Source organism: Carcharhinus amblyrhynchos, unplaced genomic scaffold (assembly GCF_965287045.1).
Source record: "Carcharhinus amblyrhynchos unplaced genomic scaffold, sCarAmb.v2.hapA scaffold_39, whole genome shotgun sequence".
Classification (NCBI taxonomy): Eukaryota; Metazoa; Chordata; class Chondrichthyes; order Carcharhiniformes; family Carcharhinidae; genus Carcharhinus; species Carcharhinus amblyrhynchos.
The window spans coordinates 7139344-7159141 of record NW_027649780.1 but is presented as its reverse complement, the minus strand read 5'-3'; the positions used below and the strand labels follow the sequence as shown (position 1 = coordinate 7159141).

General features: G+C 45.1%; 2 protein-coding genes across 2 annotated transcripts in view; one reads left to right on the top strand and one right to left on the bottom strand.

Moving 5' to 3' along the window:
- LOC145363729 (uncharacterized) overlaps window positions 1–19798 on the top strand; it is a 356716-nt gene that overhangs the window by 149313 nt on the left and 187605 nt on the right. The gene's annotated exons all lie outside the window — the stretch shown is intronic.
- The window catches only part of LOC145363583 (uncharacterized), a 41133-nt gene continuing 24366 nt past the window's right edge, over window positions 3032–19798 (bottom strand). The window contains exons 4-5 of the mRNA XM_080218767.1: window positions 4044–5159; window positions 3032–3140 (exon numbers count right to left, since the gene is read on the bottom strand). Of these exons, the coding sequence (XP_080074893.1) occupies window positions 3131–3140; window positions 4044–5159 (1126 nt within the window). The 3' untranslated portion in view covers window positions 3032–3130. The remainder of the gene's footprint in view (window positions 3141–4043; window positions 5160–19798) is intronic.

Genomic DNA, 19798 nt, shown 5'->3' with positions numbered 1-19798 from the left:
ATTTGTCCCAAACACACCACACTTTGCACCCTGAGATTCTCAGTGTGAACAGGGAGGAATATGTCTGAAACATAGAAAATAGAAGCAGGAGGGGGCCATTAGGCCTATTGAACACGCTCCACTATTCATTATGATCATCCAGTTCAATCGCCTGATCCCACCTCTCCCCATATCCCTTCACCTCATGTGTTATATCAAACTGTTTCTTGAAAACATACAATGTTTTGGCCTCAACTAATCCCTGTGGTAGTAAATTCCATAGGCTGACCACTCTCTGGGTGAAGGAATTTCTGCTCATCTCTGCCCTAAACAGTCTACACTGCATCATCAGTCTGTGGTTCTGGGCACCCCACCATCAGGAATATCCTTCCTGCATCTATCCTGCCTAGTCCCAGATCTCCACCCTGGGATTCCTGGTGCAAACAGGGTGGGATGTGTTTGGAGACAGGATGTCTCAGTTCCCCACCCTGGGATTCTCAGTGTGAACAGAATGCCCCAGTTCTCAATCTTTAAAAGATCAAAGAGAGGACCAACTGGATTAAATGGTGTTGCTTTATGACATAATTTCATTGCCTGGTAACTAACCTCCTGGAACGCAGCTCATTATGGGCTGGGAGTGTTTGATGGGGCAGTGCAGATGGAGTTTTTCTACTCACTGACACTGTTTGGTGTGGCATGTAATGGGAGTTTTCCTTTGTATCTAGCTTGGGCAGTGCTTCCTCTGCGAGTTTTTCACAGGATGATTTAGAGAGAGCTTTCTTCTGTACCATAGATGGGTTGTACATACCTTGGGAGTGTTTGAGAAAATGTAGAGGGAGCCTTGCACTGCTCCTCACAAATGTTGTACCTGCCCTGCATGATTTCCACTTCAGAACATGTGCATTAAATTTCAATTTGATTTGAATGGGATGCTGGCCTTCATAGCGAGGGGGATTGAATATAAAAGTAGGGAGGTCTTGCTGCAGCTATATAGGGCATTGGTGAGACCGCAGCTGGAGTACTGTGTGCAGTTTTGGGCACCGTACTTATGCAAGGATATTTTGGCCTTGGAGGGAGTGCAGAGGAGGTTTACTAGGCTGATGCCAGAGTTGAGGGGGTTGAGCTATGAGAAAAGGCTGAATAAACTAGGCTTGTACTCGTTAGAGTTTAGAAGAATGAGGGGAGATCTCATTGAGACGTACAAGATGATGGATAGGATAGAGGTGGAGAGACTCTTCCCGCTCAGAAAGGACAGTAGGACTAGGGGGCACAGCCTCAAGATAAAGGGGGTGGTTTAGAACGGAGTTGAGGAAGAACTTCTTCACTCAAAGGGTGGTGAATCTCTGGAATTCTCTGCCCGTTGAAGTGGTGGAGGCTACCTCGCTAAATATTTTTAAGACGCAGGTTGATGGGTTTTTGATAAGAGAGGGGATTAAGGGTTATGGGGAGAGGGTGGGAATGTGAAACTGAGCCACGACAGATTAGCCATGATCTTACTGAATGGCGGGGCAGGCTCGAAGGGCCAGATGGCCTACTCCTGCTCCTATTTCTTATGTTCTTATATGGTGAAAAGTATTTTTTCCTTGCATGCTATACAGACAAAACATATCTTTCATAGAGTACACAGGAAGAAGGCTATGTACAGAATATAGTATTGCAGGTACAGGTAGAGTGAAGAGAAATATCAGCTTAATATATGATAGGACCATTCAAAAGTGGGAAGAAGTTGTTCTTGAGTCATTTGGTACATGTTTTCAGACTTCTGCATAAATTAACTGAATGGTGGTGAGCTGCCTTTCTAAACCACTTCAGTCCATGTGGTGTAGGTACATCCACAGTGTTGTTAGGGAGGGAATTGCAGGATTTTGATCCAGTGACAGTGAAGGAACAGTGATATATTTCCAAGTCACAATGGCGGGTGGCTTGGAGGGGAATTTCCAGAAGGTGGTGTTCCCATGTGTCTGCTGTCCTTTCCTTCTCGATGATGGTGGTTGTGTGTGTGTGGGAAGAGATTGACTCAGTCATTTATCAGTTTTGTTTGTGGGAATACATTTGTTGATAATAGATCCACAGATTTTTAATATTTTCCCAATGCACAACAAACAAGTTGCCTCCTCGTAACTTCACGATTACCCCTGTTTAGATTTAAGACCCTGGTTTCAGATTGGGTAACATTGTTCTCAAACTTAGTGTAAAATTCTATTATAAATTTATTGTGTATTTCACTCTCAGCCAACCTCACTGAAAACAGATGATCTCTGATCAGCATCACATTTCTGTTTGTGGAGGCTTAATGCGCATTGAGATACCCTGAGGTTGTGAAAGGCACTATATAGATGAAAATTCTTCCAACTGCAGCCCAGTTGCTGTGATTATCAGCAACAGCATCAGCACTCCCCTGTTTCATAATGAACAAGGTTCACCCCTGAATCTGATTAACAGCAGTAATAACTGCAGGATTAGAACAGTGCAGTTGCTTGTGAACCCGCTGGTGTCTCACAAGATTGGATGATTGAGTGAATCCCTTCCCACACACTGAGCAGGTAAATGGTCTCTCTCTGGTATGAACTCGCTGGTGTGTCAGCAGGTGGGATGACTGAATGAATCCCTTTCCGCACTTGGAGCAGGTGAAGGGTTTCTCCCCGGTGTGAACCTGCTGGTGTCGCAGCATGTTTGAAAATCGAGTGGATCCCTTTTCACACAGGGGGCAAGTGAATGGACTCAGTCCAGTGTGACGGCATCGATGAATTTCCCGATCAGAGAAATAAACGAATCCCTTCCCGATATTCCCACATTGTCCACACGGACTCCCCCCAGAATCCCTTCCCGCTATTCCCACATTGTCCACACGGACTCGCTGTAGTGTGACTGCATTGATGAATTTCCTGATCAAGGGATAATGGAATACATTCCCAGTATTCCCACACTGTCCACATGGGCTCTCCCTGTTTCGGTTACACTTGTGTCTTCCCATATCAGTCAATTGGTTGAATCCAGATCCACATGTGGAACATGTGTACAGTTTGTCTGTGCTGTGACTGCTACTCTCCCCTTCCACGTTGCCAATGACATTCAGTCCTGATGAATCGAGTGTCTCGGTTAGATTGATGTGATGCCTGATCTGAGCTTCCAGTCCGTTTAACTATTTATATTAGTAATTACTGTAAAGAAAAAGTAATGGACAATTTCAGAGTGGACAATTTTATAACTTTACATTATTTTTATTCACCAAAATCCTGCTCTCCCTTCTCTTTGTTGAAATGGCCTCTCTTACAATACTTCCGTCCTGTTCAAATGACGACAGCACAGAGGGACAGTGTCCCTTTAAATAAACAGATCACCTGCCAGCACCACACATGCTCAGGCCAATGGGACTGGCACACTGCCTCCACACTGGGCTGCTGGGTAAGGAACCAATGACCTAGGGTGGGGTGGAGATAGGAGACATTATGGAGATTGAAATATCTGGAATTAGTGATGGTGTGGGAATGTGGTCAGAAACTCATCTCAACATTAAATCTTACAGAGAGATCGTGAAGAGTGTGGTTCAGCCTCAGACAGTTCCCAGGGAAAGGGATGGATTCAGTAGTTAGGGTGAATTTGTCATGGTGACTGAAGACGGTGGCTTTGGTTGCCTCAAGTTTTAATTGGGGGAAATTTCTGCTCATCCTGGACTGGATGTAGAGTAAGCAATTTGATAATTTAGTAACAGTGGAGTAATGGAGAGGGATGGGTGTGAGGTAGAGCTGGGTGTTGATAGTGTACATGTGAAAGCTAACGTGGTGCTTTTGGATGGTGTCAACCAGTGGCAACATGTACAAAGAACAAAGAAAATTACAGCTCAGGAACAGGTCCCTCGGCCCCTCCAAGCCTGCACTGACCATGCTGCCCAACTGAACTAAAAACAGTCTACCCTTCTGGGGACCATATCCTTCTATTCCCATCCTATTCATGTATTTGTCAAGATGCCCCTTAAAAGTCACTACTATATCGGCTTCTACTACCTCCCCCGGCAACAAGTTCCAGTCCCAATACTCACTGTGCAAAAAATTTATTGAAATTACTTGTGAATTCGCTGATGTCTCAGAAGGTTGGATGACTGAGTGAATCTCTTCCCACACTTGGGACAAGTGAACGGCCTCTCCCTGGTGTGAACTCGCTGGTGTGTCAGCAGGGAGGATGACTGAGTGAATCCCCTCCCACACTGAGAGCAGGTGTACGGTTTCTCCCCAGTGTGAACTCGCTGATGTACAGTGAGGTCAGATGATGTCTTGAACCCAGTCTTACAGTGAGAGCACCTGAACGGTTTCTCGTCAGTGTGGAGACGTTGATGGCGCATCAGTTCCCCAGAACTTTTAAAGCACTTTCCACACTCCGGGCATTTAAAAGGTCTCTCCTCAGTGTGAACACGTTGATGGTGGAGCAGTTGCCGGGAACTTTTGTAGCACTTCCTGCAGTCTGGGCATTGAAATGGTCTCTTCTCATTGTGAACACTCTGGTGATTCAGCAGAGTGGATAACTGAGTGAATCCCTTCCTACACTCAGAACAGGCGAACGGTCTCTCCCCAGTGTGAATTCGCTGGTGTGACCGCAGGTTAGATGACCTACTGAACCCATGCCCACACACGGAGCAGGTGAATGGCCTCTCCCCAGTGTGACTACGCTGGTGCTCAGTGAGTTGAGATGATTGTTTGAACTCAGACCCACAGTGAGAGCACCTAAATGGCCTATCGTCACTATGAGCACGTTGATGGAGTATCAGATCCCGGGAACTTTTATAGCATTTCCCACAGTCTGGACATTTAAATGGTCTCTTGTCAGTGTGTACTTGCTGGTGTGCCATCAAGTCAGATGATCGAGCAAATCCCTTCCCACACTCTGAGCATCTGAATGGTCTCTTCCCAGTGTGAACACGCTGGTGTCTCAGCAGGTTGCCCGACTGAGCGAATCCCTTCCCACAGTTGGAACAATTGAAAGGTCTGTCTCCAGTGTGAACTCGCTGGTGTTGCAACAGGCTGGATGAGCGAGAGAATCCCTTCCCACACTTGGAGCAAGTGAATGACCTCTCCCCGATGTGTCTGGGCTGATGAGTTTCCAGTTCTGATGGGGATCTGAATCCCTCCCCACATTCCCACTGTTCCTCCCCACTGTGAATGGTGCTTTTTCCTTCCATGTTCAAAATTCACAAATATTCAGCTTACAACAAATTGGGTGACTCCAATCTCATCCTGATGTTTGCTTTGAGTTTTCTGATTGGAAATCCTCCCCTTCAGATAATCTGTGAAATTGATTTTAAACAGAAAAAAAGGGATGAGAAAGAACTCACAAAGGCACGTTGTGAAATTGAGTTGAATGAATCTGGTAAAACTGTGGGGCTGGCATCAGGAAAAAGTGACCATGAAGTCTGTTTGATCTTTTGTCAGAAGTGAAATGGTCACTAATGTCCTTCAGGGAAGAAAGCCTGTCTCCGGTCTGAGTCCTCACAAGGCTCTGGCTCCTGCAAGAACACAAGAAATTGGAGCATGAGTAGGCCATTCGGCCTGTTGAGGCTGCTCTGTCATTCAACACACATCTCACCATCTCAGCCTTAAATATATTCAGTGATGGAACCCTCTGGGCTAGAGAAATCTATGTCACATGGAGTTTAGAAGGCTGAGGGGGGATCTTATGGAGACATATAAGATAATGAAGGGGTTCGATAGGATAGAGGTAGAGAGATTCTTCCCGCTTAGAAAGGGTAGCAAAACTAGAGGGCACAGCCTCAAAATAAGGGGCGGGGGGGCAGTTTAGAACAGAGTTGAGGAGGAATTTCTTCACTCAAAGGGTGGTGAGTCTCTGGAATTCCCTGCCCATTGAAGTGGTGGAGGCTACCTTGCTGAATATATTTAAATCACAGGTAGATAGATTTCTGATAGACAAGGGAGTTAAGGGTTATGGGGAGAAAGCGGGAAACTGATCCACTTCAGATCAGCCATGATCTTGTTGAATGGCGGGGCAGGCTCGAAGGGCTAGATGGCCTCCTCCTGCTCCTATTTCTTATGTTCTTACAAGAGAGAGAAAGCAAAACAGAGAGAAAGTAGTGAAAGAGACAGGGAGAGAGGGTGGCAAATGGGAGGCATTTTTACACACCTAGAACTGAACCACAATTTGATAAAACCTCCTAAGCCCTCAACCTCCACCATCTGGATTGTCCAGGGCAGCAGGACTATTTCAAAAACCATTACCTCTAATTTCCCCTCTGAGCTTACACCATCTGAACTTGTCTGACATCCAAGATTAGATGAGCAGAAATGTCCTCCATTTAAATATTGACAAGACTGAGTTCATTTCCTTCAGTTCTCGAGCCATCAACTCCATCCCAGTCCCTGCCAAATGGCTGAGGCTGAAGCAGGAGGTTTGCAGCCATGGTGAAATATTTCACCCCAAGATGATCTTCCAAACTGTTCCGCATCAGTATCAAAAACGCCTATTTTCACCTCAGTAACATCACCCAATTACACGTTAGCCTCAGTTTATCCACTGCAAAAACCATCATCCATTCCTTTGTTACTTCCAGACCAAGTTATTCTAACATAGTCCCAGCTGGCTTTCAACATTAAACAACACCCCCCAGGCAGGTAATTTCGCTGCCTCCAATGCACCTCTCCCCGATGAGCTCAATACATTCTATGTCCATTTTGAGCAAGAGGTCAGTGAGAGCACGTCGTCCAACCCGGAAGCTCTGACGAACCTGTATTCGAGCTCACCATCGCCTACATCAGAGCAGCCTTCTCAAAAGTCAACCCATGGTAAGTGACTAGCCTGCATGGACTATCCAGACAAGCATTCAGATCTTGTGCGGACCAGTTCACAGTGGTATTTGTAGACATCTTTAACCTCTTTTTACACCAATGTGATGTCCTTATCTGCTTCAAGAAGGCAAACATCATCCCGATACCAAAGAAAAGCCAAGTAGCCTGCTTTAATGACTATTGCCTGGTGGCTCTGACACCCATCAGTATGAAGTGCTTCGAAAGGTGAGTCATGGCTCAAATTAATTTCAACCTCCCAGATTGTCTATCGCCGCAACAGGTCCACAGCAGACACCATCTCCTTGGCCCTACACTCAACACCTGGAATACCTGAATAACAAAGACACTTATGTCAGGCTCCTATTCATTGACTACAGCTCAGCCTTCAACATCATTATTCTGACAGAACTCACCTCCAAACTGTGAGGCCTGGGGCTCAGCTCCTCCCTCTATGACTGGATCTTAGACTTCCTAACCCACTGGCCACAATCAGTAAAAATAGGCAACAAGACCTCCTCCACATTCATCTTCAACACAGGTGCCCCACAAGGCTGTGTCCTCAGCCCTTCAATATAGTCTTTATGCACCTATGTCTTTTCTTTTACTTCACAGGTGATTTGGTCCGCCTTGTTGTCCAACAAGGGGCATACACGTGGTGGGTCGTGCGAGGGCTGCTCTTGGATGTTGCTTCGAGAGTTGCCTAGTGCTTCATGTCATTAGTTTACGCTTAAGCTGGACCATCTGATGGGAACATGACAGCTCAGTGACTATCACTGTTTGCTGTGCAGATACATGGATTTGGGCCAGTGTCTGCGGGAGTTTGTACATTTTCCCCATGATTGCGTGGGTTTTCTCCAGGTGCTCCGGTTTCCTCCCACACCCCAAAAACGTACTCTTAGGCTGATTGGTGTAACAAATTGTCTCTAAATTAGTCTTCCCTCATTCTTCCCCAATAGGTGTAGACAAAGGTCATAGGTAGAGGAGGGCACTCACAATGTAAAATGGTGGCGTGGGCTTGTTGGGCCGAAGGGCCCAGTTCCTGTGCTGTGTTTTTCTTTGTTGTTCTATGACTGTGTGAACAAATTCCCTTCCAACTCAATTTCCAAGTTTGCTGATGACACCACCGTGGTGGGTTGAATTTCAAACAATGATGAGACGGAGTACAGGAAAGCGATAGAGAATCTGGTGAACTGGTGCGGCAACAATAATCTCTCCCTCAATGTCAAAAGGAAGGAGATAGTCATCGACTTCAAGAAGCATAGTGTCTACATCAATGGAGATGAAGTGGAAATGGTCGACAGCTTCAAGTTTCTAGGTGTCCAAATCACCAACAGCCTGTCCTGGTCCTGTCACGCTGATGCTATAGTTAAGAAAGCCCGCCAACGCCTCTACCAGTTTCTTCCTTGCTATCATCAGACTGCTGAATGGACCTACCTCATACACCCTAGCTGTGACTGTAACACTACATTCTGCACACTCTCCTTTCCTTCTCCCCTATACATTCTGTGAACGGTATATTTTTGTCTGTCTAGCACAATAACAATACTTCTCACTTCATAGTAATACTTGTGACAATAATAAATCAAATCAATCAAATGTGACAATGATAAATCAAATCCCTTAAGATTCTCTTTAAAACTCACCTCTTTGTCCAATATTTTGGTCATCTGTGCTAATATATCCTGATGTTCCTGTGAAGTGCACTGGGATTATTTCTGAAAGGTTTTAAATCAATAGAAGTTGTTGTTCACTGTAACGCTGACCTCCTGTTTTACAACAACCCATTGATTTCAATCTCTGAGGCTTTGTTCCTGCGGCTTTGCGGCCCGAGCCTAGCATCGGCAGTGCGCATGCTCCAGCTCACGATGCCCGGGAGTGATTGACGGCGACTGTGGGCCAATAGAAAGAGAGAGCAAGCCTGCCCCCCCCCCCCCCCGCCGCGGAGAGGATGGTCCTCCAGCCAATCGGAATGAATGAGGGGCGGGATTGGAGGACTGAGCAGGAGGTTGGTCCTCCAGCCAATCGGAGTGAATGAGGGGCGGGTCTAGACCCCAACACGCCTGTTGTGACTGAGGACATGCGCAGTTCCGATGAGAACTCACGATCGGGGCGGTTGTGGAAATTGTCAGCCGGTGAGATACCGTGGGATGGATCATGAGGGAGGGCTGGAGCCGACGGGTAGGTTTGGAGGCCTCATAAATATCCCGTGTAGGCCGAAGCGTTTGTGGTGGCGGAAGCTGCTCAGGCTTTTCCCCGGGACAGGCCCGTGTCAACAGCCGCCATATTTACTGGCGGAAAGCGTTCGGTCTGGAGCATGCGCAATGAGGGAGAGTTAAGCGATTGTTGACGTCACAATGGAATGAACATGCGGTGAAAAGTCTTGTTTCTTGTGGGCTGAACAGACAAAACATACCGTTCATAGAGAAGGAAATGAGGGGGGCAGAATGTAGTGTTACAGTCATAGCTTGAGTGCAGAGAAGGATCAACTTAGTGCCATTCAAAGGTCTGACAGCAGCAGGGAAGAAACTTTTCATGGGTCAGTTGATATGTGATCTCAGACTTTTGTATCTTTTTCCCGACGGAAGAAGTGGAAGAGAGAATGTCCGGGGTGCGTGGGGGTCTTTAATTATGCTGGTTGCTTTGCGGAGGCAGTGGGAAGTGTAGACAGAGTCAGTGGATAGGAGGTCGGTTTGTATGATGGATTGGGCTACATTCACAACCTTTTGTAGTTCCTTGCAGTCTTGGGCAGAGCAGGAGCTCTGATACAATCCACTGTGATTCAACCAGAAAGAATGCTTTCTGTGGTGTATCTGTAAAAGTTGGTGAGAGTTGTAGCTGACGTGCCAAATTTCTTTAATCTTCTGAGAACATAGAGGTGTTGGTGGGCTTTCTTAACTATAGTGTCAGCATGGGGGGACTAGCATAGGTTGTTGATGAGCTAGACACCTAAAAACATGAAGCTTTTGACCCTTTCTACTTCATCCCCATTGATGTACACAGGAGCATGTTCTCCTCTCTGCTTCCTGAAGTTGGTGACAATCTCCTGCACTTTGTTGACATTGAGGGAGAGATCATTGTCACCACACCAGTTCACTAGATTCTGTATAATTCTTGTACTCAGTTTTGTACTCTGGCATTGTTTGAGATCCGACCCACTACGGTAGTGTCATCAGCAAACTTGAAAATCGAATTGGAGGGGAATTTGGCCACACAATCATAAGTATATAAGGAGTAGGAAGGGGCTGAGGACACAGCCTTGTGGGGCACCGTGTTGAGGACGATTGTGGAGGAAATGTTGTTGCCTGTCCTTACTGATTGTAGTCTGTGAGTTAGGAAGTTCAGGATCCAGTTGCAGAGGGAGGAGCCGAGGCCCAGGCCTCAGAATTTGGAGATTTGGAGTTCCAAAGCAGCTGAGATTTGGGGGGTGGGGAAGTGGAGTCAGGCGATGCCACTGAGGTGGAAGAACAAAGGAAAGTACAGCACAGGAACAAGTCCTTTGGCTCTCCAAGCCTGTGTTAACCATGATGCCTTAATTAAAAAAAAAATCTTTTGCCCTTACTCGATGCTTATCTCTCTATTCCCTCCCTATTCATGTACCCATCCAGATGCCTCTTAAATGTTGCCAATGTGCCTGTTTCCACCACCTCTTCTGGTAGCACATTCCAGACACCCACCACTCTCTCCCTGAAACTTCCCCCCTCTTGCCTTGAACCTGTGTCTCCTTGCAAATAGGTAGTCTTGATGATGATGTGGATATGCGGTTGGAAGCTCAAACTGGGGTGAAATATTTCACTACAGTAGTGAACAGCCTGGTTCAGCCTCAGACAGTTGCCAGGAAGAGGGATAGAGTTGTTAGCAAGGAAGTGGAGTTTGTAGTTCGGACTGAAGACAATGGCTTCAGTCTTCCCAGTATTTATAAAAAAAAGTTTCTGTCCTTTTGGTACAGGATGTCAGACAAGTCAGGATGATGTGTGAGTTGGAGGGGAACTTGGAGTTGATGGGGTTCACTTTTACCTGCTACCCTGTCCTTGGTAGTGGAAGTTGAGTGCTTGGGAGATTCTGTCAAAGTCTTGTTGAGTTGTAGATGTATAAAATCCCTCTCCTTCACCCCCCGATCTCTCCTATCTCTCTGTCTCCTCCCAGAGTGTCCTCAGCCTTGTGTTGATCCAGACTGGGTGTCAGGTTTCCTTCCCGGAAGGACATTGGTGAACCAGTTGGGTTTTTATGAAAAGCCAGCGGTTTTCCTAATGTCAACCCCACAAATTCCCGGATTCATTTCACTCACTTTCACAACCTGTTTTTGTGGGGTCTCTCTCACTCCCTTTTTTCTGTTTTAAATCAATTTCACAGGGTTTCAGAAGAGGAGGATTTGTAGTTTGGAAACTGAGACCAAACATGATATCAGAACCTGATGAAGTTGGCCAATTTATTATATTCTGAACATTGTTGTATTTTGAATATGGAAGGAAAAAGCACCATTCAGAGAGGAGAGAAACTGTACACATGTTCTGTGTGCGAACAAGACTTTAACCAATCATCAAGTCTTTCGGAACATCATTGTCGTGACAACAGGGAGATGGCATGGAAATGTGGGGATTGTGGGAAGGAATTCAATTACCCATCCCTGCTGGAAACTCATCGATGCAGTCACACTGATGAGAGGCCATTCACTTGCTCCCTTTGTGGGAAGAGATTCAATTGGCCATCCAACCTAGCAATACACCAGCGAGTTCACACTGGGGAGAAACCGTTCACCTGCTCCCAGTGTGGGAAGCAATTTGCTCACTCATACAATCTGCGGATACACCAGCGAGTTCACACTGGGGAGAAGCCATTCTCTTGTTCTCAATGTGGGAAAGCATTCGCTCATTCAGCCAATTTGTTGAGGCACCAGCAAATTCACACTGGGGAGAGGCCATTCAGCTGCTCCCAGTGTGGGAAGGAATTCGCTAACCAATCTCACCTGCTAATACACCAGCGTGTTCACACCGGGGAGAGGCCGTTCACCTGTTCTGTATGTGGGAGGGGATTCACTCAGTCATCTGACCTGCTGATACACCAACGAGTTCACACTGGAGAGAGACCATTTACCTGCTCCCAGTGTGGGAAGGGATTCACTCGTTCAGCCAAGCTGCTGATACACCAGCAAACTCACACTGGGGAGAAGCCATTCACTTGTTCAGTGTGTGGAAAGGGATTCAGTCAGTCATTCAATCTGCTGGCACATCAGCGAATTCACACTGGGGAGAAGCCATTCACTTGTTCTCAATGTGGGAAGAGATTCAGTCAGTCATCCCATCTGCGGACACATCAGCGAGTTCACACTGGGGAGAGGCAGTTCACTTGCTCCCAGTGTGGGGCGGGATTCACTACCTCATCCAATCTCCTGAGACACCAGCGCACTCACAAGTAACTATTGTGACTGGATTTTGCTGTTAATCATGTTCAGACTGAACCATGTTCATTTGGGTCTGTTTGTGGAATTGAAAAATAACTCCAGCTCTGTTACAGATATTAATATAGTTGGTCTTAGAAGGGGAATATTTGGGGTTCAGGAAGCTCACACAAAACATTAGGACAAGGTACCACATGTAGGTTGTTGCATAAGGTTAAATCTTGTGGGACCCAGGGTGAGGTAGCCATTTGGATACAAAGTCGGCTTGATGACAGAAGACAGAGGGTGGTTGTGGAGGATTGTCTTTCAAACTGGAGGCCCGTGACCAGTGGTGTGCCTCAGGAATCAGTGCAGGGTCCACTGTTATTTGTCATTTATATTAATGATGTGGATGAGAATTTAGTCAGCATGTTTAGTAAGTTTGCAGATGATACCAAGATTGGTAGCACAGTAGACAGTGAAGAAGGTTATCTAGGATTGCAAAGAAATCTTGATCAATTGGGTCAGTGGGCTGATGAATGGCAGGTGGAGTTTAATTTAGATAAATGCAAGGTGATGCATTTTGGTAGATTGAACCAGGTCAGGACTTACTCAGTTAATGGTCGGGCACTGGGGAGAGTTACAGAACAAAGAGATTGGGGGATACATGTTCATAGATCTTTGAAAGTGGAGTCACAGATGGACAGAGTGGTGAAGAAGGTATTCAGCATGCTTCGTTTCATTGGTCAGAACATTGAATACAGGAGTTGGGATGTCTTGTTGAAGTTGTACAAGACATTGGTAAGGCCACATTTGGAATACCATGTACAGTTCTGGTCACCCTATTATAGAAAGGATATTATTAAACTAGAAAGAGTGCAGAAAAAAATTACTAGGGTGCTACCAGGACTTGATGGTTTGAGTTATAAGGAGAGGCTAGATGGCTGGGACTTTTTTCTCTGGCGTGTAGGAGACTTGGAGTGATCTTACAGAGGTCTATAAAATAATGAGGGGCATAGATCAGCTAGATAAGTCAATATCTTTTCCCAAAGGTAGGGGAGTCTAAAACTAGAGGGCATAGGTTTAAGGTGAGGGGGAGAGATACAAAAGGGTCCAAGGGGGGCAAATATTTTCACACAGAGATGGGTGTCTGGGACAAGCTGCCAGAGGTAGTAGTAAAGGCGGGCACAATTTTGTCTTTCAAAAAGCGTTCAGACAGTTACATTGGATAAGATGGATACAGAGGGATATGGGCCAAATGTGGGCAATTGGGACTAGTTTGGCAAATAAAAAAAAGGGGGTGGCATGGACAAATTGGGTCGAACAGCCTGTTTCCATGCTGTAAAACTCTATGACTATCAGGATTAGATGGATCAACACAATTTATCATAACCTGAAAGCAGAGAATTTTGCAGATGGAAGCAAACTACTGTCCACAACCAAAGTGAGAAACCATGGAAATGTGAGGAGATATTCAGTTACACATCAGAGCTGGAAACTGACTGACGCACTCACCTGCTCTGTGTGTGGGAACAGCTTCAGTGTCATCCCAGCTTTTTGCACAGCAGCAGGTTTACATTGGGGAGAGGCCATTTATAAGCTTCAAGTATGGAAAGTGTGATGAGAATATTGCAATGGATATGTATGTATGTATACATTGTTTTTATGTTTCGGGGAATGTTTAAAAATTCAGCTTTATTTTGTAGGCTCAAGGGTTCTGAAAGCAAGTTAATGACTCATTTTAGCTAGAAATTTGTTTCTATGATAGAGCTAATGGGCTTTTGTTTATATAAGTTCCCCTTGGATTTCTGACCAGTGTTGTTACAGGGTCATGCGATAATGTGGGTCTGTGCAGCAAGAAAGAAGCTTTTGCAGTTCTGGGAGGGAACTGTTAGAGGGTTTCTACAAACTGCACTGAGGCTCGTTTTCTCTCTAAAAGCTTCAAGACTGTCTAGACTCAGTGAAGAATTCCCACAGAGCAGAAGGCTCTGTGATTTGGACAATCGAGCCTGCACTGACAACAATTCCACCCAAACCCTATCCCCATAACCCCACATATTTATCTTTCTCATCCCCCGACACAAGGGAAAACTTTACTGGGCCAATCAACCAAACCTGCACATACTTAGAGTGTGGGTGGAAATGGGAGCAATGAAGGAAACACACAAAGACACAGGGAGAACGTGCAAAGTCCACACAGTCATCCAAGACCACAATTGATCCTGGCTCCCTGGTATTGTGAGCAATGCTGACATGCCATCCTAGCAAGTATGCATATGGTTGCTAACTGTATTTAAAGTGTCATTTACATCACTTAAGAGGAACTGAAACCGTGAAAGATTAGAAATTAAAGTTGTTTAATTTCATTTTTAAATATTGTTCAACTGTTAATAACTGCTTCATTTGTTAGAGTTATATTTAAACTGTGATATTAAATAAAGTTTGATTTACTATAAAAGATCCCTAAATCAGTGAAATTACTCCTGGAACAAAGCATTCTATCCTCATATTTATGCCAACATAGAAATGTTGTTGGGGTCTGGTCTGGCTTCCTAATGCAATTTAGGGGTTTTAGTCCAGGACCCTAACAGGATCCACCCTGCAAACACCCATTTTTACACTGGGGAGAGACCTTAAAAATGCCCAGACTGTGGCAAATGCTTTGGACAATATGTTCACACTGATGAGAGACCATTCAGTTGCTTTTCATGTGAGATTCGGTTCAGGAGATCATCTCAACTCACTGTGCACCAGTGAGTTCACACTGGGGAGAGGCTATTTTTCTGCTGTGAGTTTGGGAAGAGATTCTCTGTTTTGAATTTGGATTTGCAATTTTTGCAGTGTCAGAAATCATAGAATCTCTGCAGTGCCATTTGGCCCATCAAGTCTACACCGACAACAATCCCACCCAGGCACTATCTGCATAACCCTACATATCTACTCCGCTAATCCCTATAATCTACACATCCTGTGACACTGAGGGGCAATTTAGCATGCCCAATCAACCTAACCAGCACCTCTTTTGTGGGAGGAAACCGGAGCATCCAAAGAAAACCCATGCAAACACGCGGAGAACATACAAACCCCACACAATGACTCAAGCTGGGAATCAAACCCAAGTCTAGTTTTTGGGTCACTGTGGATCAGTTTTCTCTCACTTACCATTACCTGTTTAAAGGTAAAGGAGTTTTTAAAGAATAAGGCAACAGTAACTGTCAGCCTGTTCAACATGAAACTCATTGTTAATTCTTCCTCAGTAACAATTTTAAACACAAAGTTTGCAGTGGGGATTGAAGCGGAGAGTTTCTCCTATAAAGTTGCAGTGATAATGAGTGTCGTGGGGAAATGAGTGTGAATCCCCCAGCCCCGGACACACGGGAACTGACCATCCATCTCTAGCTCTAATTCCCAAACAGAAAATGCTGCAATAATCAGCAATGATGTGGAGATGCCAGTGTTGGACTGGGGTAAACACAGTAAGAGGTCTCACAACACTAGGTTAAAGTCCAACCAGTTTATTTGGTAGCAAAAGCCACTAGCTTTTGGAGCGCTGCTCCTTCATCAGGTATGTGGGAGTTCTGTTCACAAATAGGGTATATAAAGACACAAATTCAATTTACAAAATAATGACTGGAATGTGAGTCTTTACAGCTAATCAAGTCTTAAAGGTACAGACAATGTGAATGGAGGGAGGGTTAACCTGGTGTTGTGAGACCTCTTACTATGTTTACCCCAGTCCAACGTCAGCATCTCCACATCATTGCTGATTATTGCAGCATTTTCTGTTTGGGAATTAGAGCTAGAGATGGATGGTCAGTTCCCCTGTGTCCGGAGCTGGGGGATTCACACTCATTTTCCCAGGACAGGCTAAAGAGATGCGTATTGTCTCCAACCGGGATAGTTAGTAAGATTTTGCAAGCCCAGGGGGTGACTGATAGTGTGACATGAACTCAAGATCCCATCTCTCTCTGCTCACATTGTCTGTACCTTTAAGATTTGATTACCTGTAAAGACTCGCATTTCAACCATTATTTTGTAAATGCCTTTATATGCCCAGTTTGTGAACAAAACTTCCAGTTACCTGATCAAGGAGCAGCGCTCTGAAAGCTAGTGGCTTGTGCTCCCAAATAAACCTGTTGGACTTTAACCTGGTGTTGTGAGACTTCCTACAATAATCAGCAAGTCAGCCCCAGTCTGTGGCTGCTCTCACCATCTGAAACCGTCACAATGCCCGGCTGATTGACGGCAGCCCCAGACCAATTGGGAGAGTGGGCGGGACTGGAGGACCGAGCGACAGCGGCTAGTCCTCCAACCAATGGGAGTGAATGAGGGGCGGGACCGGGCTGGGAGTGAAGCATGCGCAGTGTGGTCAATGGCCGTTGGAGAGGTAATTTTATTTTGATCCACAATCGCTAGCAGAAAATAGTGGATGGGAGGGAGCGATGGATCCAGCTACCGGGCGGAGATGTTTCCTAAAAATGTGTAACCTCAATGTCCGAAAAAGAGCTTCCAGGGCCTTCCAGCTGCACAGGGTGGGTCTCCAGCTCCGGATGATCGGGCCAGGTTAACGGCCGCCATCTTTATTGGGGCCAATGTGCAAACAGGGCTAATATGGGGCCGCCATGTTTGTAGGGGGCAATGATGTCATTGAGTGGGAGGAGCTTGTTCCCCAGTTGGAGACAACTTGTCCATCAAACTGCATCAACCCTCTGAGTCCCAATGTCTCATTGATGAGGCAAAGCAGTGGCAGAGAAGAAAAGAAAGTGAAAGATATGGCTAAAAGATATGGCAAATACACTAGTGGTAATTTACCAAAATTTGCTGGACTCTGGGATGGTTCCTGCAAATTGGAAAACAGCAAATGTGACACCACTGTTTAAAAAAGGTGGACAAGAAGTGGGTAAATATAGGTCGGTTACTTTAACCTCAGTAGCAGGGAAAATGCTTGAATACGTCATCAAGGGAGAAATAGCGAGACATCTGGATATAAATTGTCCCATTGGGAAGACTCAGCATGGGTTCATGAAGGGCAGATCATGTTTGACTAACTTGGTGGAATTGAGAACATTTCGTGCGCGGTGGACAATGGGGAATCTGTGGATGTGGATTTCCAGAAAGCATTTGACAAGGTGCCACACTAAAGGCTGTTGCATAAGATAAAGGTGTGCAGTGTTATATCCATGTATTAGCATGGATAGAGGATTGGTTAACTAACAGAAAGCAAAGAGTAGGGGTAAATGGGTGTTTTTCTGGTTGGCGATCGGTGATTAGTGGTGTGCCTCAGGGATCAGTGTTGGGACCGTAATTGTTTACGATTTACATAGATGATTTGGAGTTTGGGACCAAGTGTAGTATGTCAAAATTCTCAGATGACACTAAGATGGGTGGCAGAGTAAAGTGTGCAGAGGATGCTGAAAGTCTGCAAAGGGATATAGATAGTCTAAGTGAATGAGCTAGGGTCTGGCAGATAGAGTACAAAGTTGGTAATTGTGAGATCATCCATTTTGGTAAGAATAACAGCAAAATGGACTATTATTTAAAAGGTAAAGAATTGCAGCTTGCTGCTGTGCAGAGGAACCTGGATGTCCTTGTTAATCACAAGGAGTTGGTTTGCAGATGCAGCAGGTGATTACGGAGGCAAATGGAATTTTGTCCTTCATTGCTCGAGGGATGGAGTTTGAAAACAGTGAGGTTATGTTGCAGCTGTATAAGATGCTGGTGAGGCCACATATGGAGTGCTGTGTACATTTTTGGTCTCCTTACTTGAGAAAGGATATATTGGTATTGGAGGGGGTACATGGGAGATTCATTAGGTTGATTCCAGAGTTGAGAGGATTGGTTTATGAGGACGGACTGAGTAGACTGGGGCTATACTCATTGGAATTCAGAAGAATGAGGGGAGATCTTATTGAAACATATAAGATTGTGAAGGGAATAGATAACATAGAAGCAGGGAAGTTGTTCCACTGACAAATGAAACTAGAACGGTGGGGGGAGGGGGGGTGGTGGTGGTTGCATAGCCTGAAAATAAGGGGGAGTAGATTTTGGATTGACTTGAGGAGGAACTTCTTCACACAAAAGGTTGCCAATCTGCTTAATTCCCTGCCCAGTGAAGCAGTTGAGACTACCTCAGTGAATGATTTTAAGCCAAGGATAGATAAATCTTTGAACAGTAAAGCAAGTAAGGCTCATGGTGGGCAGGCAAGTAAGTGGAGTTGAGTCCACGAAAAGATCAGTTATGATCTTATTGAGTGGCACAGCATCTTCGAGGGGACAGATGGCCTACTCTGCTCCTAGTTCTTATGTTAAAGACTGCTCTTCAGATCCCACTGTCTCATGCAATCTCCTTCCCCATTTGTCAAAAGATCTGCAGGTTTGTTATCAGTCCCACCTTAGCATTGAACAAGGCATGAGGTGTGAAGCGTGTCCTGGTCACAGACCCAGGTTATCGACCACCAACTTTCACTGGGCAAAGTGCAGAAGGACACTTGGGCTGTGCTCCCTGTCAGCAGAAGAGAATATGGTGAATTTCCCAGACTGATGGTGATGCATTTTGAAAACTCCTTTTACAAGGAGTTAGAAGGGGAGAATTTGCATACAGCAAACTAAAACCAAGAAAAATGTTTGTCTCTTCTGAATTGCATTTCTGCACTGTCAGTGCTGGGATTTGTAAACTTCTTTTACAGCATATTAGTAGAGGATATGTTGAAAAGACATCAATATCTGATAGCACCATTCGATTACAGCATCCAGATGTTATCAGTCTTTGAGTGGAAGTATCGGATTCCAGGTCATTACCACTGACTGTGTAAAATTTCTTCATCATATCCCCTTGGTAGATCATTTTCAAAATCCTCAATCTGTGTCCTGTAATTGGATAATGGGACTAGTTAAACTTTATCTAAGTTAACTATACCTGTCATAAATTTGTACACCTCTGACAAAACTCCCCTCAATCTCCTTTGCTCCAATGAGAATAATGTCAGTTTCTCCAGTCTAACACTGTAACGACAATCTCTGGAATCATTTTAGTAAATCTCCTCTGCATCCTCTTAAGGAGTCTCACATCCTCCATAATGTGTGGTGATCACTGGTTTACACCAACCCAGATGTCCTGTGTATCTCCTTGTGATCTCATCACATACCCACAATTCCACAGCGACATCACCCCCCGCTCCCCAGGTATTTCCTCAAATGGGAGACTTTTCTCTGACTCCAGTGTTTCTGACATCCTCCCAGCTGAGGGTCCCAACAGAAGAGTTTAAATTTTAAACAGTGAAATTGTTTCATAGATGACTGTTTCTGACCATATATCTACAGTTGAGAGTTTTAAATGCTGAGCTTTGTTATCTGTGACAGGTTCCATGTCTTTGGGGCTGGTCTGACTCCTCTACTGTGGACCTGACTCCATGTGTATTCATTGCCCGGTTTCACCTCTCTGTCATTGTCTAATTTCCTCTCTCTCTAATAATGGGTGTATTTCAGTTGTGTTCAGTATTTCACTGTTAGTTCTGCCAAATATGTTGAAAGAAGGTTCCCACTTGTAACGATGTTCCAAGCTTCCCGCAGTATCTTTAATACTCAGGAATTGTTTTTCCTGTGTTCTAGTCCACTTCTCCTATTTCAGAGGTTACATTACATTTGGCACCATTTT